This window comes from Dendropsophus ebraccatus, chromosome 7 (assembly GCF_027789765.1).
Source record: "Dendropsophus ebraccatus isolate aDenEbr1 chromosome 7, aDenEbr1.pat, whole genome shotgun sequence".
NCBI classification, from domain to species: Eukaryota; Metazoa; Chordata; class Amphibia; order Anura; family Hylidae; genus Dendropsophus; species Dendropsophus ebraccatus.
Genome location: NC_091460.1, coordinates 102,508,984 through 102,535,354, shown reverse-complemented (window position 1 = coordinate 102,535,354; position 26,371 = coordinate 102,508,984). Strand labels below are relative to the sequence as shown.

At 42.0% G+C, this 26,371-nt stretch overlaps 1 protein-coding gene across 1 annotated transcript in view; it reads right to left on the bottom strand.

Moving 5' to 3' along the window:
• The window catches only part of DNAH6 (dynein axonemal heavy chain 6), a 181,683-nt gene that overhangs the window by 15,048 nt on the left and 140,264 nt on the right, over nucleotides 1-26,371 (bottom strand). Inside the window, exons 61-69 of the mRNA XM_069978026.1 lie at nucleotides 22,953-23,186; nucleotides 20,464-20,599; nucleotides 13,994-14,139; nucleotides 11,512-11,702; nucleotides 11,264-11,424; nucleotides 9,331-9,419; nucleotides 3,581-3,727; nucleotides 1,751-1,889; nucleotides 296-415 (exon numbers count right to left, since the gene is read on the bottom strand). Coding sequence (XP_069834127.1) covers nucleotides 296-415; nucleotides 1,751-1,889; nucleotides 3,581-3,727; nucleotides 9,331-9,419; nucleotides 11,264-11,424; nucleotides 11,512-11,702; nucleotides 13,994-14,139; nucleotides 20,464-20,599; nucleotides 22,953-23,186 — 1,363 coding nt within the window. The remainder of the gene's footprint in view (nucleotides 1-295; nucleotides 416-1,750; nucleotides 1,890-3,580; nucleotides 3,728-9,330; nucleotides 9,420-11,263; nucleotides 11,425-11,511; nucleotides 11,703-13,993; nucleotides 14,140-20,463; nucleotides 20,600-22,952; nucleotides 23,187-26,371) is intronic.

Sequence of the window (26,371 nt, the reverse complement as noted above, 5' to 3'; positions counted from 1 at the left end):
AAGGGTCACCAGTATGTTACAATACAGGATAAAAGGATTAGAGATGCAAAAAACAATGTTTTAAAACTCCGTAGGAAGAAAATCTTTGTAACTTAATTATTACTTTTGGGATAGTATCTAGAAGTACATTCACATATTGAGTTCAGGGCTACTCGATTAAGAAGTACATTTTCACAATGCCAAATTATAATATTGCTGTAAAAATACGTCTTATTTTAACTTTTTTATAACTGTTTTATCTTGTATTACTAAACTCAGTTGGATACTTTATCAGAAATGGATATATTTTACTTACCTGAGCTAGAATAAACATAGTTGTCTTCAAGGGTCTCAGGAGAAAAGAACCTTCTTAGAATTGTTCTCAAACACCTTTGGTCCCATGCATCAGTTACTCTACCTCCATATGTTATTTCCCCTAAAAAAGATAGTATCATGCTTCAGTTAAATGCCATGTGTGGATTTCTTTGTTCAGTCTTTTAGTCATTTCTTATAGCTTGACAGATGAACTGCTTACATCCATACCCAAAGGACCTATATGATAACACAGACTGCCAGAAAGTGGCAGATAAACAGCATGCATACATTTCCACTTTCATTCTTTATTATACTAACAAAACAAAAATAACAATGCGGAAATGACTTTGTAAATAGCTGACATACAGCTCTGGTAAAAATTTTGATAAAGGCCTTTTTTTTTCTTTTTAATAAATCGGCGTCTCAACATGAATGGCAGCCATTTTATTGCAGTGTTTGTGGAATTCCATAACAGACACACCTCAATCTACTTATCAAGGTGCAGATTAGGTGATCATGTAAAGCAAATCCTATTCAATATAAAAAAGATACTCCTGTGGCCATCATTATTCTATTGGTATAGAAGCTGCTGGATGACAAAAGCAGTGCAACAATACATAAAAATAATTTAAACACTAGATAACCCCTTTAAAATGAGTCCCCAATTTAGACAATCCCTTGACAATAAGCTGTTTACAAAGTGTTCCCCTGCTGGATAACGGAAGGGAAACCGGTTAGTAAGTGTTCAACTTCCCTGCAGCCCAATTACCAGGGACTTAGGCTCGATTCACACTGTGTTTTTGCTGTCCCTTTGATGTATATGTTTAAAGGGAAAAAAACGGATGCAAAAAGCCAGATATCCCCCCAGAGAAGGAAACCTGTTGCCAAGGAGTACCTCCCAGTGGGGAGATCACCAAACCACCCTGATATGTAGCCCCTTAAGTCCCACTGGGTTGCGAGTATTGGGACACAAACAGAGAAATACCAGGGTGGCCCCTTTTACATCGAAGTCTAACTCAATTGCGAGTATTGCGACATGACAGGGATTTACCAAAACCAGGCCATCCATCCACAGACAGCTATTTCAGGGTGTTGCCCCTCATCAGTGTGGAGCAGGATTCTGGCTAACAAGGGCAATAAAAAGTAGACCAACAAAACACAACAGTCACTGAGCAGTTGTATGTCATACTGCTGGATCCTTTTTCCATTGTGTTACATTATTAAAAAATAAATAAATAATAATTAACATACACAAAAACTTGGTTGACCGCGTTTTTCGGTCCGATAAAATTAAATGTGCTGAAACAAATACAGTGAAACAGATGCAAAAATGCAGTGTGAACCTAGCCTTAGTCTGGAATAAGCTTGGAAAATATAGCTAAAAGGGGTTATCCAGCGCTACAAAAACATGCCCACTTTTCCCCCTCTCTTGTCTCCAGTTCAGGTACTGGTTTACCTGTTATGTAGGTAAGTGCATCCCATGGGATTTTTCCATCTTGACAGTATAGGTTCAAATTGAGCAAAGCACATTCTCTGTCACTGTCATTAAATTCATAGCAGATGTTCCATCCTAGTGGTCCAAACTTCTTCCTCTCCTATGATAAAATTATTCAAATGCAGTAATTTGGCAAAGTACACAAAGCTCAGTTTTAGCCTCAATTAAAGTGTCTCTGTCACTAGAAAAAACTTTTGAGGTGTCCTGAGATTTGACTTGTCAGAATCTAGAAGCTCAGAACCCCTGCTGATTGTTAGATCTGTGCGCTTCTCTCTCCTGTTTGCGGCAATCTCCATCTTGCTGCAGGGGACAGTCTCCATAGACTTACAATGAAGTCCATCTTGTAAAGCGATAAGGAAAAGGCAGCGAGGTGGAGAGTAAAGTGATTAGCCAAGTGCATCTCCTGGCTCTATCTAACAATCGGTGGGAGTCTGAACAATATAATATACAATACATTATGTATAGTGGTATGGAGATAAACTGTTTGATTTATATTTGTTATGTTCACACAATGTTTTTCAGCTCTGTTTAAAATGAGGTCCGTCATTTTGCGGATTGGCCGCCCATCAGTGCAATGATGGCTGTTGGCTTTTGGGTGTGTGTTTTGGGTGTGAATTTAATAGTAAAAACGGAGAGAGGATGGTGAAAAAAGATAACTGTGTGGGAACAACTTAAAAAAAAAAAAAACGTCCACTGTTTTCAAAAGACGCCAACAGTTTAGGCGGGGCTTAGCATCCATTGAACCCTCCTCTCCCTGCATTATTATAGGGCGAGAGTGGATAATAGCACTGGACCAAGGTGAGGAGAAGGGGGTGAATAGACACTAAGCCCCGCCTTAGTGACACTGTCTGTAAATTATGGTGCCAATAAAAGCACACAGGAAAACTGGGGTGACACTATCACTTTAACATAACCTACGTACAAGCAGTATACAGTGTATACAGTTAGTCAGTTGCCATGGATGAAATGTACTGCATATGTATTAGTATAGATTTTTTACTGTAATTCAAAGGACGCCATCAAGCAAACACACAAGGGGGCAAGTTTATCATTTTGAGCTCCTGGCATACACCACAGAAAAGGCACAGATATTTGCACAAACCATCTAATGCACAGACCATCTTTGCTGTTGTGTATGCCCTGTGCTGGCCTGGCGGTATGTAGGTGTGGTCTCCCCTGCTCCTGACTTATCATGGCTTATTTGAGAGGTATATATTTCTGCGCCCGCTGTGCAACAGGCCTAGGTCCTACTGGATTTACTAAGGGGTGTGCGCATGAAATCTGCTCTGGTAAGGGGGTGGTCTTCGCGAGGATGTAGGATTTTGGAGAAATTTCAAGGGCAGTCCCATTGATGTACTTCTATACAAAGCAGACAAATACCCATGATGTACAATTCTAAAAAAGAATGACAATACCACACAGAGTGATTAATGAACTATCATTCGGTATTGGCAGAGCTGTTCCCACGCATACATTATCTGTTATATAAACACATGGATGACAGCTTTTAAGAACATTTGACATTGCAGACATAGATCCAAGGGCATCAGGAAAGCAATCATTCTGCACAGATTTCAAGTCCAGCTGCAAAAGCCGATACTGTAACAGTGCAAAAAAATTAACTATATTTGATGATAGTTATGAAATGCTCTAAACATACCATAGGAGTATAAATTATAATATAACTCAATGGTATAATCCCCATCACAAGGGTTTAATCTTTGATATCCTTTACGCTAACATCTTCCAAAGTACGTTCCACTTGATTAAACAGTAGAAATGGAGGCTTACCTGAACGATAGCATGGAAAAAGCAAATTCCGAAAATAACTCTCCTCCATTTCCTGCCAAGTAGATGCTCTTCAAAGAACGTAGGAGTAATCTCTGTAAATGCGCGACGGATATTAGCGCGGAGACCTTTCGGAGGCTCATTAGTAACCTGCAACAAAAAGTCATTTGCTGAAAATGTAATGACCTCTTTGTTGAACATTGCTTTTTAACATTTCATTGTCCCCTTGTCTGAGTCGATTATCTGGATTCCATATTACAGCACTTCAGTGTGTTTCGGTCACCCTGCCATAAAATGTCTGACTGATGGTAATTAGAGGTGGTCTTTTTTAATTTCAGAGTAACTCTGTCTTCTAAACGGCACCACTAACACAAAAAATGACATCTAACGTTCTCAGTAAATACTTCTTTATGGCGGTTTCTAGTTTGTTTTTAGAAAGCTCTATTTGCAAACTGATATTTTTCCAAAAATTAAAGAATTAAAATGTGATATGTGTAACACACAGTTTTGTTATTCCCAGACCATCGAGATTTGTAAAATTGTCGACGGTAAGAAAAGCATAGTCTGCAGAACCGTTCTTGTTGAGAAATTACTGGAATCCAGACAGAAATCTTAACTATAGGTCAATGAGATTCTTCAGGATTTATTGGGATTCATTTAAAAACTAGCACCATGTGGTAATGTGATTAGAGCCTGAACGGTAAGAAGAAGCTGGATGCTGCCCACGGGAGTCCTGGAAAGTATGATTTCTTTTTTTCTGCTGATTGCTAGCTGTTTTTTTTGGACAGCTGTCATTTTGTAACTAAATAGCAGCTGTTATTTGTGGAAAAACCATTGTTGGTTTAAAATAACAGCCATTATTTGGGCGCGACATGACAGCGGTCAAACACCCCCCCCCCCCTCCCAAAAAAAACAAAAGATGTGATGTGGTCCTGGCCATAGGATGTATCCATGGTTTCCTGGCAGCCCTAGCAGGGCTGTGGAGTCGTTAAGCTGCAGCTCCGACTCCTGAATTTTATCAGGACTTACTCCCGACTCCGACTCCTGCTCCTTCATAAATGGCCAGTCATATACCAGGGGAGTTATTTATCACACTGGCTCAGCAGTTTCTCCCTAATGTCCTACATGATCCTGGGGCGACTTCTGAGGGAATGAGGAAAGATATGAAGCAGCTTCTACTGTGTGTGCAGTGGATGCAGCCAGTCTCCAGCCTCCATGTCCTGAACTACTCACAACTAGACTAGATGGAGCAGGTGGTCTTTTCCTGCTGACAATGTTCTATGTTTCTAACTAAATATTCACCATACACACAGAAACACTGCTAACAATGCCAGATACCTGTAATATAGATGTCAGCCATAGTGATATAGAGGGGGTCACACATAGTGATATAGAGGGGTCACTGTGGGTGTGGAGGCATGCCATAGCACACACACACACACACACACACACACAGCTGCAGCCATAGAACACTGAAGAAAAACACCACATTGAGGACTAAGGTTACTGCTACACTACTTATGTCTTTTCCTCCTACTTTATATTACACAGGAAATCTTCATCTACATTGCTGCTCATATACAGTCATCCAGCAACCAGGAAGTGAACAGATCTCCCCCCACACAATGGACTCTTCCAGCTCAGAAACAAGCTGCCAAATAGTGACCGACAACTTTTCCTCGACTACCCTTACAGTAGACTACAGTGTCCTATTAGAATGTTGCTCATAATATATATTGATAAGCAAAACTTATAAAATTCATATCAAAACTCAATTTTAAATTGTTGTAAGATTTTTTTTTAAAGCTGGAGTCGGAGTCAGTACAATTTTTCCGACTCCAACTCCGACTCTAGCCAAAACTAGTTCTGACTCCGACTCCACAGCCCTGAGCCCTAGGATTGCAAACAACTTCTCCAGGCGTGAAGAGTTAAATGCTGAGAGTTTGGAGAAGTTTGGGGAACCTGTACAGAAACTGGAAGTTTGCTCAACACTTTTTTGTTAAGTGAATCTGCTACCCCCGACCATCTACTAAGCTGGTGGCACTGCTGGATAGATAGTAATAAAAACATTCAGAAAGACCTTTCTTGCCTGTGTTTGTGTTTTAATTTTCTTTAAATAAAAAAAAAACTTTTTATTCTGTCTATGAATAGTGTCAAAGAGGCGAGGCCTGTAGTTGCATGGGTGCTGGCACCATTACGCTTTAATGTGCTGTAAGCCCACCCCTTTGTACAGTGACAAATACTGTGCATACAGCACAATGGGGCATAGTGAGGCATTTTCTTGACACTATTTACAGCCGGAATAAAGGCTTTTTTATTAAAACAAAGACACATGCAACAAAGGTCTGTTCTGAATGCTTTTATTGATATTTATTGAGAGATGCTGCCAGCTCAGTAGATGGTCAGTGGGTGATAAATTCGCTTTAACGTTATGTTCCCACAACGTCTTTTTAGGTAAAATAATGTCTGTCATTTTCAAACAACGGCAGTTTTCCACCTAAAAAATATGTTGAGGGATCATAGCCTAAAGCTTATTATTTGTATTAAATATATTTTCGTTAATTTCCTACATCACAACGGTTGTTTTATAAATCCAGAAGTCATGCAATCTTACTACTAATCTTAATAATAGGCTAACACTTCCTTTTTTGTAGGAAAGACCTATCGGTAGTTTCCTTGTCATCATCACATGCATCATTACAGTGAAAGATTACATCAGTAGACAGATAAGATGGGATCCGACCATTTACAATAGATGATCGACAATAGATGCCCCTCCCTGCAAAATGACCTAAGCCGAGGCCAAAGAGTACACACCTCTCAATAAATCCAGGGTATCTGAGGCGTCTGTGCGGCAGCCAAAAATTGTAGAAAATTTGGCACAGGGGAGGGCATGCCCTCTTCACGCTATGCCTTGTCCCCCTGCCCGCCCATTGGTGTGCAATGCACAGACCCAATAAAATGGCTCAAAAAATTGCGCAACCACTTTCTTGGCACAATATTTTGCCCCTTTTTGCCAAGTCTACCCTTGGTAATAAATTCCCTTTAATGAACAATTCACATATACTAAGCATAGCAATCCAGGTGGAGTTGGCATTAGACATAAAAAGGGGTTATCCAGCGTTAGACAATGTTGAATATCTTGCTGCTCTTATGTAGAAAACAATAAAGAGCCTATGCTTACCTGTCCGCACTCCCCGTGTCCTCCTGCAGTGCCTCCACTTCTAAAACAAACTCATCTCGGGAGTGACAGCCTGCTCAGCCAATCATTGGCCATGGGGCAGTCCCGCCTCAGTCAGTGATTGGCCGAGTTGTGTTCGCCTCGAAAGTAGAAGTACTGCAGTCAGCTACAGACTGTAGCATGCAACAGAGCATATGAGAACTGAGGGTACGAGGTCATTTCTATCTATGCTCCTTAGTCAGCTGTAAAACAATATGACCTTTGCACTTACTCATTTTGATCTTACACATAAGTTCATGTGATAAATGGCAGACATCACATTGTGGAGTCTTTATCAAATCAGATTTGCCTTGAAATTCTAACATGTACATTTCAATGTGAACTAAGATGTAATCAGACTGAAAATGGCTTTTAAAACACTCTTTTATAAAGACAAGGATGTAATCACATGCCAAAGCTGGAGCATTCAGAACGGAAAGGATTATTATGACTTTGGCTGCGCTGATGAAAGGCTCTTTAGCTGAGCTGCAGATAACATTTCCAGCCTCACTCAGCGGCATTATGCAGATGACAAACCTTTCAGAATTTACTCTTGCTAAAGCATTTCTCTGCTCCCAACAAATTGAGATCACAATGCTTTCCTACCAAACACGACTTAAAAGCTTTAGTATGACAAGATGAGTGTCGCACTGATAAACAGGTTCCAGTGATGAGTTCAGATTGAATATGCTTTTTAGGCTTTATTCACATGCAGTAGATTTGTTGCAGAAATTTCTGCAATTGAAAATCAATTTGAATAGGGTTTTTCTAAATAGGTATGATCTAAAAGGGTTGTTCCTTTGCCCCATTTAGATAATGAGGACACTTGCTTAAATTTCTACCAAAAAAATCTGACATGTTTGAATATACCCTTAGGCCACATTCACACTACGCATGTTATCATTAAACAACGGCCGTTGTAATAACGTTTAATGACAGTGGCCGATTACATTGCAGCCTTTGGAACTCTGGCAGTAGTGTATAGACACTGTATGGCCACGGTTCTCTGCGGCAGCAAAAAATGACAGACAGGTCTATTTTGTGTGGCCGCTATTCATTGAACTGCTGCCGCACAAGATAGCCTGTGCTGTCGGCCGTACTTTACATTGCGTGCTATGGCTAATCGGAGTGCCGGCACACCCGAATGTGCCTGCATTCCAATTAAAATGAAGTGATGTTCACCTGGGATTCCTCTGACTTCAATGCAATGTACATTTTCTATTATCACGACCGATGCAATTTGCAACAACGGTCGTAATTAAAATAAAATATACATTGTGTGAACATAGCCTATGTCTGTATTTTGGCCTCAAAATGACGGTTGCTCAAAAATTTGGCTAGAAAACGACATTGTGTGAACATAGCCTAAAAGTTATGGAAGTTAACTTCCATTGAAAAGAATTCCTTATTAGGCTATGTTCACATTCAAACATAGTCTTTTTTTTAACCAAAACCATAAATGGGTTGAAAACACTGAAACTGTGCAGAAGTTTCCATTATGATTTTTCTCTGCCAATTCCACTCCTGATTTTGGTTGAAAAACGACTGAAACACTATGTGTGAACATGGTCTAACATTGACAATTGACAATATACGCAGCAACATGGAGATTGGTGCAGTTTGCAAACTGATTTGCCTGTTATTGGTCACAATGTAGACTATTGTGTAACTGCAAAACTAAGCAACAAGAACAATCCAACTGCTTTTAGTGTCAGTCAGTTGAAAACCACAGATATGTTCAAACACCGTTAAAATGACGGCCTTTACTTATAGTAAACACAATCGTAGGGATAACGGAGTGTGAACATAGCCAAAGGGATAACGGGGTGTGAAAATAGCCAAAGGGATAACGGGGTGTGAACATAGCCAAAGGGATAATGGGGTGTGAATGTAGCCATAGAGATAACAGGGTGTGAATGTAGCCATAAAGATAAAGGGGTGTGAACATAGCCAAAGGTATAACGGGATGTAAACATAGCCATAGAGATAATGGGGTATAAACATAGCCATAGAGACAACAGGGTATGAACATAGCCAAAGGGATAATGGGGTGTAAACATGGCCAAAGAGATAAGGGGGTGTGAACATAGCTGAAGGGATAATGGTGTGTGAACATAGCCAAAGGGATAACGGTGTGTGAACATAGCCAAAGGGATTATCCACTTTTGATAAGTCTTAAGCTTAATCCTGACAGGGCCATTGACAGAAACCTGTTGTCTGCAAGGGAACCTTTTCAATTTAACTACAGCTCCACCAGAGGGAAAATTAACTTAGATCGACAAACTGTCGATGTACCACAGAAACGTGCCAAATCTTCCAGAGTTAAGGATCTCCTGCTAATATGAGATGTCTCTTGATTATTTCAGAATACACTACTATAGTGCTTGAAAATGGATTTTCTTAAAGGCAAAGTGTCACCAAAAATTTTTTGTTTATTTTATGTTAAACATAATGCACGCCGATGAGTAAACACTATGACAGGTACCTTTTAAAACGAGAGGGCTGACTGACTACACCATTTTTGCAGGCTCACCTTTACGGAGTTCTGGAGAACAGTAACAGGGAATGTTCTGCTTGGCATTGAGCTTAAAAACAGTCTGAAGTTTTCATTTATAGAAACATCTGGAATACACAGCAAGAAAGAAACAACATTCTTCGTCACAGTCATTTAGTAAACTGCATCATTACATGAAACAGCATCTGCCTCTTAGAAATAGAAATTAAGGAGCTTCATACTGGATCCAATTTTCCACCCTCCTGCAATTAAATGAAAATGACAGGGGATGCGCCTGATCTTTACCATAGGGTTCAGGGTCAATATCATTTCCCACATGAACAATATGAGAGCAAAGAGACTTTCATTTGGCTTTTTTCTAGGGAAACAAAATTAGATTGAGTTCCGCAAGCAAAGCAGAACCAGGCAAGTCACTTCAATATTCCCACATCTCAACTTCTTGTCAGGTCACTGATCTCAGAATGACAGCTACAGAGCCAGTGAAATGGAAGTGAGAAAAGTCACACGACTAATTGTTACTGATAGGAGTTATATTTTTAGTATTCTCTCTGATGCTGTTATTTACTGACTGTATTATTATGTGTCAATTCTGAAAGCTTTTAATAGTATCATAGTACCTATCAATTTACATACCTTTATAGATGGTGTAAATTAAGAAAAATGTATTAAGATGATGTACAACTTAAAGGGAACCTGTCACCCCCCGTGCCGGGGTGACAGGCTCCCGACCCCCCGTTAGAGCCCCATATACTTACCTAATCCCGCCGGGTCCCGCTTCTGGAGGTGGTCGGGTGACGGAGATCTCAGCCGCTGCAGCCCGGCGCGCGCGCTGAGAGATGAGTCCAACACCCATAGAGAATGACAGGAGAGTCCAACGCTCCCTCATTCTCTATGAGCGTTGGACTCATCTCTCACCGGGCTGCAGCGGCTGAGTTCTCCGTCACCCGACCGGATCCAGAAGCGGGACCCGGCGGGATTAGGTAAGTATATGGGGCTCTAACGGGGGGTTGGGAGCCTGTCACCCCGGCACGGGGGGTGACAGGTTCCCTTTAAGATTTTTTAAATTCTTGCTTCCTATTTATTATGTTGTAATGAACATTTTCTAAATAGGGCTCAATCAAAGCCAATGTACCATCAGTTACATGTTTTTTTTTTACCTTACCATTCGCTATCAGGGTGGGGATCCTGGTGATGCAGTCCTTTTTTTTAAACGCTGACTGGATCTCGCACTCACCACTGATTTCTTTCTTAGCACCAGCCCAGCCCGGAGCACTGGGGGCAGGCCCATTGTGACCATATCCCCTCCCCTCTGTGACGCGCTCCATTGATTCTGGTGGAACTGTGTCACAGAGGGCAGTCCCGTCCCCAGTGCTCTTACTGCCCTTACCGGACCAAGGATTTCAGAACAAACAGCACAGAAATGGCACAGAAGGTGAAGGTACCAGATATACCCTTCACCTAAGTACCCATGCCGACTAGGGAGAAATGGGAGAGATGAATCTAACCTGCTGATAGTTCCCCTTTAACCAGTCACATTTAATTACATGCTGTCCTGTTCTGGCCACAGTCTATAATCTTACATGATTTTGCCTCTATCTCTGCTGGACAATGAGGCTATGCAGTGCTTTATTTTTAGGTATCCTCTAGAAAAGGAGATGAACAAACCTGGAAAACACTCGAACTCAAATCTTTTATAAATGGTGAGTGAACAAGTATGATACAGAGAATCCTGGAAAACATGGATACAGCCTATGATATGATATAAGAAATAATCTATGGCTGTATCCAACTTTTTCACCAACTGGTAAACAACAGCTGAGAGTTCAGGTTCGGACGAACCTGCGCGTACTCAAGGTTCACTCATCTCTAGTATCCTCTAATCTATTATTCATTGCAATAAAACGGTACTGAAAAAATAAGAGAAATATGATGTGAATACGATATAACATACTTGGTTCTGTAAAGCTTTTTATAAGTTCTTCCATGGGCAACATCCATGATACTGCCAGATGACAATTTTGTAGAAAAATCCAGTTTCCGCTCTTCATAGCATCTCTTATCATTCTTTCTGCAATTGGCCCCTGTCCTTGTCCAAGAGAAATTGACTGCACCCTAGGAAGTATGAAAAACTAAACATTGATGAAACTGGGACCTAGACATGATAGGGAATTGTTAAAGGGGTATTTTGGTTTGGTTTACCGTTCTAAGTATCCTTTCTCTTTAGCAAATCTTTGAAATGCTCCCATTGGGTCTGATCCAGTGCTTAATATAAAGATTAATGGTGTAGAGGTTGACATGTCTTGGTAAAGGGTTGCAAGATCCACTGGAGGGTTCTCAATGAATTTCTTCCCCAAACTGTTTATCACAAACTCGGTAATGGCAAAAACAACCTAGAATTAAAATGTAATTAATAGAATTATTGAATGGTTAATCATTTTGTGAACTACTTAGCAATCATGGATAGAAAATCAATCTGGTAAATTGTGTTACATGATATGAATGTGGAAAACAGTAAGTACATTGATATGACACAATGGTGGTGGTAACACAATGGTGTAGATCTCCTGGGAATTGTAGTCATTACACAAAACCCATTACACTTTTCTGGAGCTTCTGCAAAAGGTATAAAACACCCCAATTATCTGGACTGGAAAGGAGTGGAATACACTGTTTGTATATAGAAATTCATATGATTCTTACAGAAAAGTACAAAACACAAAAATAACATAGATATATGTTTATCCTAGGCAGGTTTAAATTCAGTTACTGTAGATTTACCAACCACAAATGCTGAAAGTTTGTTCCAAGCATCTACTACTCTTTCAGTAAAGTAATATTTTCTCATGTTGCTTCTAATCTTTCCCCGAACTAACCTCTGACTATGCCCTCTTTGTTCGAGTTCAGTTTCTATCTAAAAATACTTCCTGCTTGAACCTTATTTAGCCCTTTAAAGTGACTTTGTACCCACAATCTGACCTCCTAAACCTCTTGTACCTTTAGATATCTGCTTTTAATCCAAGATCTGTCCTGGGCTCCATTAGGCAGGATTGCAGCCCTGTGTCAAAATGGTGTGGCCTAGAGTACCCATGCCCTAGGATTGCAACAACCCTCCATTCCCCTCCCCGCCCTCCTCATCATAAGGAATACCCCTATAACTATTTCTCCTATTCATTACTTGTCAGAACAGTGCACATGTGCTAGATTGTTAAGGCCCATGTGCAGTATTCAGACAGATGATGAATAGGAAAAATCCTGCCTGGGGTATTTCTAATGATGATGAGGAGGGACGGAGAAATCGTACAAGCCTAGGGCATAGACACTCTAGGCCACACCTGCAATCACCTGCCGAACAGACCCCAGGACAGATCAAAAGCAGCTATCTGATAGTACAAGCGGTTAGTGGGGGCAGATTGTGGGTACAGAGTCGCTTTAACATATTTAAAGTTGTAATACCGCACACAACCAGGTGTAGTGCTGTTTTAGGCTGGGTTCACACTACGTATATTTCAGACAGTATTGTGGTCCTCATATTGCAACCAAAACCAGGAGTGGATTGAAAACACAGAAAGGCTCTGTTCTGTAACAGTAAATAACGGCCATTATTTCAATACAACAGCCGTTGTTTTAAAATAACAGCAAATATTTGCCATTAAATGACGGCCATCCACTCAATTTCAACATTGTGTGAACAGAGCCTTTCTGTGTATTTAATCCACTCCTGGTTTTGGTTGCAATATGAGGACCACAATACTGACTGAAATATACGTAGTGTGAACATAGCCTTAAGAAGGTAGAAAAGTTATTTATATCCTGGATAACCTCTTTAAAAAAAAGGCAAGTTTTATTCCCTGTTCCTTGTACAAGAGAGCTGTCTAACTAAACCAGAAATGCTTATATCACCAAGCTCAGGCAGTCTAAAGGATGTATCTACAGAGCCCTTGGAATCCTGGATTCAACGGTTTGTAATGTTATCAAGAAGTTTGCTTTTCATCAAAAAATTGAGAACCTTTCAGAGCTTGGTGCAAAAGGGAGTATCAATGAGAAAACCCATGAAAGTTAGTTTGAAATATGAGATTAATGAACTTATCTCTCTCTCTGAGTAGAAGCTGAATGGTTGAAAAATATTAATGAAGACTTTTTAGAAAATTGTATCATTTTGCATTCAGGAAACAAACTAACAATAAAATTTTTTTAAAAAAGGTGTCCATAGCCATGTAACATTACATGGGGTTGTCTGGCAAAAGAAACATTTCTTAAAGTGGGTCGGGTGGCTTAAATGCCTGCTCAGCAACTTAAAGTAAAGTAAACTTAAACTTAAGTAAACAGTGTGAATAAAGGCAGGTTTGAAACAGCTATGGCAGGTTATCAGGTAGGTTTTCTTTTTACGCCAACCAGACCCCTTTTTGAAAGCATTTCTTTCACCAGATGACTCCTTTATAGCTTTATGCACCATGGCTACTTTTAGCTGAATGCACAACACAAATCCCCAAGGTAATACATATACTGTGAAAGTATGCAAACCTTAACTTTGTGATCAGCCTACACAGTATGTGTTCCGAAAGTTAATATATATGCATGCATTCCACTTCCATTCCATTTCCAATGGTGACCTCATACAGGACAGAACAGTTTTGGGGTTCTTTCTATAGTCCTCATTACAGTCAACTTATACGGTACCTACCTTTTCTTCCATTATGCTTTTAATGAGAATCAACTTCTGAAACAAGTTAAGCTTTTCATCCCATGTCTCATTTGTTTTATCAGCAGTAGATGTCTTTCCATTATAGCCATCCCAAGAACTAGGGTTAATCTGAACTTCAAGAGCCCCTGCAAAATGTAGAAGAAAAATGAAGGTAAAGGCAGAATCTTAATATATGTGGCATAAACATATAGCTAGTAAAGGAAGCCAGGATGTGAACTAACCCAAGCCTAATGTCAGAATTACTTACATTAACAAGAGTTACTGGAAAACATTGGAAATGAGATTGATAAAGCATTTACACACAAAAAATGTTGTCATATGTACCAAATGGTGCGCGACCTCTGTACTAAATTCTTGAAGGCAGTCGCACCAGCAATGTGTCCAAACTATATATGTGTGATAATAATGGAACTGCCGTAAATTCTGAGCATATCTATAGAAATTATATTGATTTGTGTCTTAAGGATATTGCAGAAAAGTTCACATTATATTAAGTAAACTGTTAAACCGCTTTAAACTGATCTCCTATCCACAGGATACCCATCAAGATTAGTGAGAAATTGGCACCCCAGCTTGTCACCTGTTTGAAGAGGCTGCAGTATTTGTACAAGTGCTACAGGCTTTCCAAACTTTACATTGGCTATAAGCTGGTTAGTTTTGTCAAATGCCATACTTACATAATGGTTGTCTTAGGTATTTGTTAAAGGGGTACTTCCCCCAAGAGCTAAAAAAATGAAATGCACCCAAACCTAGCTGGTCTTACTCACCAAGTCCCCCTGAGTATTTTGAGCCGTCTCCCATCTTTCTAGCTGCTGCCGTTCCTGAGTTACAACTTTTTCTAAAAGCCAATCTATATCCAAGATAGGAAACTACATTTCCCATCATGCAATGCTTATGCCTGATGATGGTGAAGTAGCAGAGCTGAGACAATGAAGGAGATGATGACGGTGTAGCAGAGCTGAGATGGCGGTGTCGGTGTAGCAAAGCTGAGTTGGAAGTGACGTTGTAGCAGAGCTGAGTTGGAAGTGACGTTGTAGCAGAGCTGAGTTGGGGGTGACATTGTAGCAGAGCTGAGTTGGGGATGACTGGGTAGCAGAGCTGAGTTGGGGGTGACATTGTAGCAGAGCTGAGTTAACGGTGACAGTGTAGCAGAGCTGAGTTGGGGGGACGGTGTAGCAGAGCTGAGTTGGGGGTGACGGCGTAGCAGAGCTGAGTTGGGGGTGACGGTGTAGCAAAGCTGAGTCGGCGATGACAGTGTAGCAGAGCTGAGTTGGGGGGACAGTGTAGCAGAGCTGAGTTGGCGGTGACGGCGTAGCAGAGCTGAGTTGGCGGTGACGGCGTAGCAGAGCTGAGTTGACGGTGACGGCATAGCAGAGCTGAGTTGGCGGTGACGGCGTAGCAGAGCTGAGTTGGCGGTGACGGCGTAGCAGAGCTGAGTTGGGGGTGACGGCGTAGCAAAGCTGAGTTGGGGGTGACGGCGTAGCAGAGCTGAGTTGGCGGTGACGGCGTAGCAGAGCTGAGTTGGCGTTGACGGCGTAGCAGAGCTGAGTTGGGGGTGACGGTGTAGCAGAGCTGAGTTGGGGGTGACGGTGTAGCAGAGCTGAGTTGGCGGTGACAGCGTAGCAGAGCTGAGTTGGCAGTGACGGTGTAGCAGAGCTGAGTTGGGGATGACGGGGTAGCAGAGCTGAGTTGGGGATGACGGGGTAGCAGAGCTGAGTTGGCAGTGACGGTGTAGCAGAGCTGAGTTGGGGATGACGGGGTAGCAGAGCTGAGTTGGGGGTGACGGCGTAGCAGAGCTGAGTTGGGGGTGACGGTGTAGCAAAGCTGAGTCGGCGGTGACAGTGTAGCAGAGCTGAGTTGGCAGTGACGGTGTAGCAGAGCTGAGTTGGGGGTGACGGTGTAGCAAAGCTGAGTCGGCGATGACAGTGTAGCAGAGCTGAGTTGGTTGGATGGTGTAGCAGAGCTGAGTTGGCGGTGACGGCGTAGCAGAGCTGAGTTGGCGGTGGCGGCATAGCAGAGCTGAGTTGGCGGTGACCGCGTAGCAGAGCTGAGTTGTGGGTGACGGCGTAGCAGAGCTGAGTTGGGGGTGACGGCGTAGCAGAGCTGAGTTGGGGGTGACGGCGTAGCAGAGCTGAGTTGGCGGTGACGGCGTAGCAGAGCTGAGTTGGCGGTGAAGGCGTAGCAGAGCTGAGTTAGCGGTGACGGCGTAGCAGAGCTGAGTTGGCGGTGACGGCGAAGCAGAGCTGAGTTGGCGGTGTAGCAGAGCTGAGTTGGGTGGGACGGCGTAGCAGAGCTGAGTTGGGTGGGACGGCGTAGCAGAGCTGAGTTGGGGGGGACGGCGTAGTAGAGCTGAGCGGAGCTTGCCACGGGCGATCGCGGGGAGGCGGAGCTTGCCGTGGGTGATCGCGGGGGGCGGAGCATGCCGCGGGCGATCGCGGGGGGCGGAGCGTGACGCGGGCGATCGCGGGGGCGGAGCATGCCGCAGGCGATGGGGGCGGTGCTTGTCGTGGGTGATCGCGCAGGGCGGAGCCCGCCGCGGGCGATCGCGGGGGGCGGAGCTTGCTGCGGGGGGGGGGTGCCGCCGGTGAGTGCAGCGGCTATGCCTCGGGTGAGTGAGGGATGCCACGGGTGATGGGGGGCGGTTGGTTGTGGGGCGGGGGGCTGTGTGCTGCGGGTGAGTGCTGGGCGGTGCGCCCGGAGGCTCTGGACACAGGGGGTGACCGGGTGGCTGCTGTTAGAGAGGGATGCAGTCACAGCTGCGCTGATCACTGTCTCCCTCTGTAACGGCAGCCACCGCATCAGTGTTCTCAGTCACTTCACTGTGCTGGGACTGAGGACACGTGATGCCGACACGGAGGGTGGGGGCCAGGAGCAGGGAGCGTGTCGGTGTGGACTGATGATTCTCTGCAATCTGTGGAGGTGAATGCAGCTGGATAACAGCAAAACTGTGCAGAATCCATAATAACTGTATATTGGAAAGATGGAAAGCTACGGGTGGGCAACGTATTAATGCAAAAATAATTTTGGGGGGAATACCCCTTTAAAGCTATCAGAATCATACTATTGAGCAGAAGGAGCTGAACAGATTGATATATATTCGTATGGGAAAAGCTTACATCTAATTTGTGGTCTGTTCCCACTCATGGACGGAGAAGCTGGGCTCGGATCCCAGCAGTGAACCCTATAGATGCTGCAGTCAGTCTGCAGCACCCAGGGGGGCTAACAAAAGGAGAAATCTTTCTCTGTTCACCATCAGGGCTCTGCAAAGTGATCGCAGAGTCCCGATGGTAGCTATGAAAACTGGAAGCCTCACTGTCATAACAATGTCATAACTACAGATGCCGGTCAAACTCTGCCCTAAGGCTTATCTGAATTATCAAAAGGTGGGACAGGCTCTTAAGGCCATTTTTGGCTTGGTCCTGAATGTGTTAAAATGGAACTACAAAATGTTTATTGTCTACAGCTCCACAGCTCCTCCCTCCCTCCATAGAAAATGCATCATTCTCTAATGTCACAGTAGACTTGGCTGAATCTGGTCTTTGAGCTATAACCCCACCCACTGACCCCCCCCCCCCCAACCTACATCAACCTCTCCCTGCTATATACACAGATACCTATATATTTATTAGGACATTTAGGATGAATCAGTTGTCTTTACAGCATTATGAATGATGATACAGAAGGGGCAGACAGAGTGAATGCAGAAGGTGCTGCATCTCACTGCACAGAACTAGCCGGCAGTAAAATAACAGTGGCAAACTGACAGGAGTGCTGTAGGAGGGAAGTGGGCAGGATGGGGGGACTGTGATTAACAGCTGAGTGAAAGCAATGCATTCTGGGAATTGTAGTTTTGAGCAACTGCTCAATTGGGAAGTACAGGAGACCCCAAAGTAAAAAAAAAAATTGTGGTTTCCAAACTGGAGAAGACAGGTAAGAATGGCTTCTGTAGCAGGTATTTTTTTCCTTGATGTCGGATTACCCCTTTGAAGAATTTACAGGAGTCAGCAGAGAGAGAGAAAAGATGTCTGGTGGCATTTTATCTAGCACTTGGTATCCCTTGGCTCAGCTACATGCGGTTGACATTTTTGACTTTGATCTTGATTAAATAATTGCCTCTTTCCTCCCAAAGGAAGACAGAAATAATTATGTTATCTCACCCAATTACAAAGTTCTGTGGAGGATATAAAGATTTCCACATATCGCCAACACTAAAAATACTTAATCATAACATGTTTACTCCCAAGACACTTGTGCTGTTGGGCTATGCTATCTTCAGTTTTATTTCCGTTAAAAGAGTACACAATCCAATTAAACTGACTGGAAGTAAAGCACCTCTTTTGTTCTCTCCAGAGAGACACAAGTACATTAAGTACAACTGGGGATGAACTACACATAGTGGCTATGAGAGCAACCGTATTTGCCTTCATTATTAGAAACTGTAATTGAGTAACTTTCTATATTTCCTTATTATAGTTGTTATCTTCCATATGCGGTTAGACTAACAGGTCTTGAGCCCACCAGACAAACTAATTAAAATCCCCTTGTCTATGTGCTGTTATTTACATTGTACATGCAGGTTATATTATCTAAAGGGAGCAAAAGTTTATCCACGAGATACAACAAATGAAAAAATAAATGTTGACACTGTCTGCTGCCCTGTCATATCCAGCTGTCTGCTGCTAGACTTTATGGTCTCTGTTGTGGCACAACCCTCCAAACCTGCTTCCAATAATATTATATATTTCAGAAAGTTCTAGAGATTTGTAATTTACTTTTATCTAAAAATCTAAATCTTCCAGTACTTATCATCTACTGTATGTCCTACAGGAAATGGTGTATTCTCTCCAGCCTGACACAGTGCTCTCTGCTGCCACTTCTGTCCATGTCAGGAACTGTAGCAATCCCCATAGAAAACCTTTTCGCTCTGGACAGAGGTGGCAGCAGAGAGCACCATGTCAGACTGGGAAGAATACATCACTTCCCGTAGGACATACAGCAGCTGAAAAGTACTAGAAGACTGGGGATTTTTAAATTTTTTAAACTTTCTGACACCGGTTAATTTGAAAGAAAAAATAATAATTGGAGTTCCCCTTTAATGATGCTGTGGAAAGAGAAAGATCTGGCATATTTCTTGAATAGAATAGCCAAAGCCAGAGTCCCTTTTGCTTAAAGCAACTCTGTACCCACAATCTGACCCCCCCCCCCCCCAAACCACTTGTACCTTCGGATAACTGCTTTTAATCCAAGATCTGTCCTGCTGTCTGTTCGGCAGGTGATGCAGTTATTGTTTTAAAAAAAATACTTTTAAACTTGAAGCCCATGCCAAACGGGAGTATCTGTGCCCTAACTTTGCACCACCCCTCCGTCCCTCTTCCCCACCCTCTTCATCATTAGGAATGCTCCAGGCACATTGCCTCCTATTCCTCACCTGTGGCAGCCCGGCACATGGGCTGGTTCATTAAGGACCTGTGCAATGTTCAGCATGTAGAAAATGTTTCAGTGGCATTCCTAATGATGAAGAGTGTGGGGAGGAGGGACGGAGAGGTGGTGCAAAGTTAGGACACAGATACTCCCGTTCGGCACAGGGCTTTAAATTTAAAAGTATTTTTTTAGGACAATAACTGCATCACCTGCCGAACGGACCTCAGGACAGATCTTGGATTAAAAGTTGCTATCCAAAGGTACAAGTGGTTTGGGGGGTCAGATTGTGGGTACAGAGTCGCTTTAATTTAGAACATATAAATGGCAGTGACAGACATCATTTTTATGGAGAGACAGCTATCACAGGTGCTTGGCCTCATTACAATAAAGTTATCGGAGTTGTGTCCTGGAAGGAGTCGTGCACTTGTGTTATCATCACATGAAAAGGACAGATTTTTACACAATGTACACAATGGTTCCTTATCAATGAAAGCAGGCAGGGAACTTGTACATATTTTAATTATACAACGAATAAGCGTTAAATAAGATTGGATAAGACTTGTGGAAACCATAATTAAACTTGCAATTGAATTGGATTATTACATTTAATACATCGATATGAAAGGGTTTTAGGATTGTGCTTAGAATAGGCCATCAAAGACCAACTCCCAGGACTCCAACTTATCTGCAGAAGAAAGTGGCTGTGACATTCTCATAAGCTGACACCTTAGGATCACACACTGAAACCTATTAAAATGTATAAATACTGACCAATACTATTATTGTCTTGAATTAAATTATAATTATTCTTTTTCTGGATGCACAAAGCTCTGATTCAGCCACACAGGCAGCATGCTTTATAAAACACCCTATATAAAGAACAAGCTGCTTTGTTGTACAGTAACTTTTGGATAGGTCTCTAATGCTCTCTTTCATTGAATTTTACATACCCATCTTATATTGTGTTCCCAGCTTACAGATGTATAACAATGGCTATTACTAAGTAATGAAAACACATAAATACTAACCTAAATGGATAGCAATCGGAGCTGATAGTATATCTACTTTTAATCCTTTAAAACATGGAAGTATCTCTTCTAGGTCACAACAACTATTCCAAAGAACATCGTAGATCCAGGGAACATCTGGTTTAGGTGGGCGCTCCTAATAAAGGGTGAAACAAGCATTCTAATAATTTATGATTATAGCTACAAAATAATTATTCCCTAAACATAAATAAATCAACGATTAGAAGGCAGTGTACAGTCATGGCCAAAAGTTTTGAGAATGAAACAAATATTATATTTTCACATGATCTGCTGCCCTCTGGTTTTTATGTGTGTTTGTCAGATGTTTTTATCACATACAGAAATATAATTGCAATCATATTATGGGTAACAAAAGCTTATATTGACAGAATGAGTTAATGCAGCAAGTCAATATTTGCTGTGCTTCTTCTTCTTCAGGACCTCTGCAATTCTCCCTGGCATGCTCTCAATCAACTTCTGGACCAAATCCTGACTGATAGCAGTCCATTCTTGCACAATCAATGCTTGCATTTTGTCAGAATTTGTTGGGTTTTGTTTGTCCACCCGTCTCTTGATGATTGACCACAAGTTCTCAATTGGATTAAGATCTGGGGAGTTTCCAGGCCATGGACCCAAAATCTCTATGTTTTGTTCCCTGAGCCATTTAATTATCACCTTTGCTTTATGGCAAGGTGCTCTATCATGCTAGAAAAGGCATTGCTGATCGCCAAACTGCTCTTGGACGGTTGGGAGAAGTTGCTCTTGGTACCATTCTTTATTCATGCTGTGTTTTTAGGCAAGACTGTGAGAAAGCCGATTCCCTTGGCTGAGAAGCAACCTCACACATGAATGGTTTCAGGATGCTTTACAGTTGGCATGAGACAAGACTGGTGGTAGCGCTCACCTCGTCTTCTCCAAATAAGCTGTTTTCCAGATGTCCCAAACAATCGGAAAGGGGATTCATCAGAGAAAATGACTTTACCCCAGTCCTCAGCAGTCCACTCCCTGTACCTTTTGCAGAATATCAGTCTGTCCCTGATGTTTTTTCTGGAGAGAAGTGGCTTCTTTGCTGCCCTCCTTGAGACCAGGCCTTGCTCCAAGAGTCTCCGCAGTCTCACAGTGCGTGTAGATGCACTCACACCTGCCTGCTGCCATTCCTGAGCAAGCTCTGCACTGCTGGTAGCCCGATCCCGCAGCTGAAACACTTTTAAGAGATGGTCCTGGCGCTTGCTGGTCTTTCTTGGGCACCCTAGAGCCTTTTGGCAACAATGGAACCTCTCTCCTTGAAGTTCTTGATGATGCGATAGATTGTTGACTGAGGTGCAATCTTTCTAGCTGCGATCCTCTTTCCTGTTAGGCCATTTTTGTGCAGTGCAATGATGACTGCACATGTTTCTTTAGAGATAACCATGGTTAACAGAAGAGAAACAATGATGCCAAGCACCAGCCTCCTTTTAAAGTGTCCAGTGGTGTCATTCTTACTTAATCAGGACAGATTGATCTCCAGCCCTGTCCCCATCAACACCCACACCTGTGTTAATGGAGCAATCACTGAAACGATGTTAGCTGCTCCTTTTAAGGCAGGGCTGCAATGATGTTGAAATGTGTTTTGAGGGATAAAGTTCATTTTCTAGGCAAATATTGACTTTGCAAGTAATTGCTGTTAAGCTGATCCCTCTGTATAACATTCTGGAGTATATGCAAATTGCCATTTTAAAAACTGAAGCAGTAGACTTTGTAAGAATTAATATTTGTATCATTCTCAAAAACTTTTGGCCATGACTGTACATTGTAAGACTAGGTTCACACAACACCTTTTTTTGGCAGTTCGACGTCAAATAACGTCAGTGTTGCAATGACGTGTATGATTTAAAAATAACAGACGTTAGTTGGCCTCAAAATGCCGGACTTTTGAAAAGACAGCTGTCGAACGACCAAAAAAAGTTGTGTGAACCTAGCCTAAGATTCACTGACTAATGAAATGAATAAATAGATAGATAATTTCATTTATAACTGAAATATGGAGCGATCTTTCTACTCTGACACAGTGCTTTCTGCTGCCACCTCTGTCCATGTCAGGAACTGTCCAGGGCAGGAGAGGTTTTCTATGGGGACCTGCTACTGCTCTGGACAGTTCTTGTCACGGACAGTGGTGGCAGCAGAGAGCACGGTGTCAAACTGGAAAAAATACACCAATTCCTTTCTTCCATTTTTTGCTAGAGTACCGCTTTAATATTTTGTATAAACTGAAATGCAAAATAATTATACAGTTAAAATATAGCTGCTATGATTCTGTAATCATGGACAGCCGTAATATCGGTAAAATTGTCTAATTATGGGTTAATGATTTGATGTGCAAGATTAAGCTTATCCTTGTATTTACAGTACATGAACCCTTTCAGCCTTTAGGCTATAGTTTTTTTGTTATTTTAGCTATTGAGATAAAATCACATCCACATTTATCAGCACAAAAAGCATAGAAATCCCACCTTATCTAAGCCCGCAGCCCCTCGGAGGAAGAAATTCCATTCTGAGTCAGTGATTTCTCCTTTCTGTCGCATGATCTCTACGCAGAGCATAAAACTGTAGATAAGCTTGTGCTGTTCAAAGAGACCTCGTGAAACATTGGTGTACGAAGAGAAGAGAGTTTGGGCAAGCAAGGTTGCCAGACGAATATCAAGATTGTTACTCTTTTCAGCCGTCTCAATTGTTGTGTTAAATAACTGCAAAGACATTTTAAAATGAAACAATTAAAAAAGTCACATGTCTGTTGGCATCACTGACATCCACAGTATTGCAAAGTAATGGCTTTAAATAGTAGTTGAAGTACATCTCCTGATAAACAATGGAACATGTCTACTGCTTAAGGCTGGGTTCACACTATGTAACTGTGCGGCTGTATTTTTTATGCGGCTGTAAATGTGCGGGTGAAACTCCGGCCGTGGGAAAAAATAGACATGCGGCTCAAAACATACGGTCATTTACTTGGAAATCTGGTTCAACTAAAAATAACAAATAAAATGTTAAGAAAGTGATGCAAACACCTCTGGATGCATCTGGGAAAGCAGGGAACACAGTTTACATGAATCGCTATTACCGGGGTTTGCGATCCTCTGCACTATAGCCGATGTCTCTCATGGTTAATATATTGAATTAATAAAACACATTTTCTTTCTAATAAAGTCCCTTTTATTGTTCAATAATTAAATGTAAACGATTCCATCATTTTGCAATTAAATATACTGTTAAAATAAATATATATATAAATAAATGTATATTTATATATATATTTATTTTTTGACAGTATATTTAATTGCACAATGATGGATTCGTTAGAATTAAATTATTGAACAAAGAAACTGTATTTATTTCAACGAAAATGTGTTTTATTAATTAAATATTAATTAGTACAGGAAGCTCCATAAGCCGTTAATTCATATTCCCGGCAATAGAGCATTCTGTACTAATCATCACTTTACTTTAATGAAAACATCAAATGTTTCTTCTAATTATGTTACCACAACAGCATTATTAGAAGAAACATTTAGAATTATATGTGCGCTCAGCTGATTGGCTGTTCGGCTGAGCGCACGTATAATGAGCCGGTCCGCAGTACAGTGACTTCATTGTGCTGCGGACCAGCGAAGAGACAACATCGGGGTGAGTATAGAGCTCTCCCCACCCCCTCCCCAGCACTGCACCCCTCCCAGCAAGGAAGGGGGGTCACTTAACCCCTTCCTTGCTGGGATGGGTGCAGTCTGACATCAGTCTGGCCCCCAGGGGGTTAAGGGGGATGCAATACATCCTCCCTTAACCCCTTGGGGGTCAGACTGTAAGCAGCGATCTGTAAAGATGCTGCATACTGTAAGGAGCACAACACCGCTAACAATGATGGGTGTTGTGCTCCTGTTTGTGTGTTTTTTTGTGTGTTTCTCCCTTTTTGTTTTTCAGATATCGGTATCCTGGGGATTACGTCGGATTCCATGGACTACGTCGATGACCAGCGGTTGTTGTTTTAATTTTTTTAATAAAATGGTCAATGAGGGGTGTGGGGGTGTTTTTATTTGAATAAAAAAATTTTTAAACTTGTGTCTTGTCTTTATTTCTTTACTTTATAGACTTAGTAGTGGAAGCCGTCTAATAGACGGAATCAATTACTAAGTTGGGGCCTAGTGTTAGCCGGTATAAAATGGCTAACACTAACCCCCCATTATTACCCCAGTACCCAATGCCACCAGGGGTACTGGGAAGAGCCGGGTGCCAGTGGTCCCGGAGCATCAATATTGGCGCTCCTGGACCGGGCGGCAGCAGGCTGGTAAGATTTAGGCTGGGGAGGGCCTAAACCAATGGCTCTTCCCACCCTGGTGTTACCAGGCTGCTGTCGTTTGATTTTTAACCCGGCTGGTTATAAAAATAGGGGGGACCGTTTTTTTTTAATTATTTATTTATTTTTTTAAAAAAACGCATAGGGTCCCCCCTATTTTTATAACCAGCCGGGTTAAAAACCAAACGACAGCAGCCTGGTAACACCAGGGTGGGAAGAGCCATTGGTTTAGGCCCTCCCCAGCCTAAATCTTACCAGCCTGCTGCCGCCCGATCCAGGAGCGCCAATTTTGACGCTCCGGGACCACTGGCACCCGGCTCTTCCCAGTACCCCTGGTGGCATTGGGTACTGGGGTAATAATAGGGGGTTAGTGTTAGCCATTTTATACCGGCTAACACTAGGCCCCTACTTAGTAATGGATTCCGTCTATTAGACGGCTTCCACTACTAAGTCTATAAAGTAAAGAAATAAAGACAACACCCAAGTTAAAAAAAATTTTTATTCAAATAAAAACACCCCCACACCCCTCATTGACCATTTTATTAAAAAAATTAAAACAACAACCGCTGGTCATCGACGTAGTCCACGGAATCCGACGTAATCCCCAGGATACCGATATCTGAAAAACAAAAAGGGAGAAACACACAAAAAACACACAAACAGGAGCACAACACCCATCATTGTGAGCGGTGTTGTGCTCCTTACAGTATGCAGCATCTTTACAGATCGCTGCTTACAGTCTGACCCCCAAGGGGTTAAGGGAGGATGTATTGCATCCCCCTTAACCCCCTGGGGGCCAGACTGATGTCAGACTGCACCCATCCCAGCAAGAAAGGGGTTAAGTGACCCCCCTTCCTTGCTGGGAGGGGTGCAGTGCAGGGGAGGGGGTGGGGAGAGCTCTATACTCACCCCGATGTGTCCTCTTCGCTGGTCCGCAGCACAATGAAGTCACTGTACTGCGGACCGGCTCATTATACGTGCGCTCAGCCGAACAGCCAATCAGCTGAGCGCACATATAATTCTAAATGTTTCTTCTAATAATGCTATTGTCATAACATAATTAGAAGAAACATTTGATGTTTTCATTAAAGTAAAGTGATGATTAGTACAGAATGCTCTATTGCCGGGAATATGAATTAATGGCTTATGGAGCTTCCTGTACTAATTAATATTTAATTAATGAAACACATTTTCGTGGAAATAAATTCAGTTTCGGTGTTCAATAATTTAATTCTAACGAATCCATCATTGTGCAATTAAATATACTGTCAAAAAATAAATATATATATAAATATACATTTATTTATATATCTATTTATTTTAACAGTATATTTAATTGCAAAATGATGGATTCGTTAGAAATAAATTATTGAACAACGAAAGTGTCTTGATTACAAAGAAAATGTGTTTTAGTAATTTAATATATTAACTATTAGAGGCATCGGCATTCGGCATCATTGCCGGCTATTTTTGAAGTACTCCGTACGGACCGCCTGTCAATCCTCGGCCGCATGTCCAGCCGCAAACAATGGTCTTGTTCATTTTTTACGGGTCCGTTTACGATAGGGCCGTAGATTCAGACAT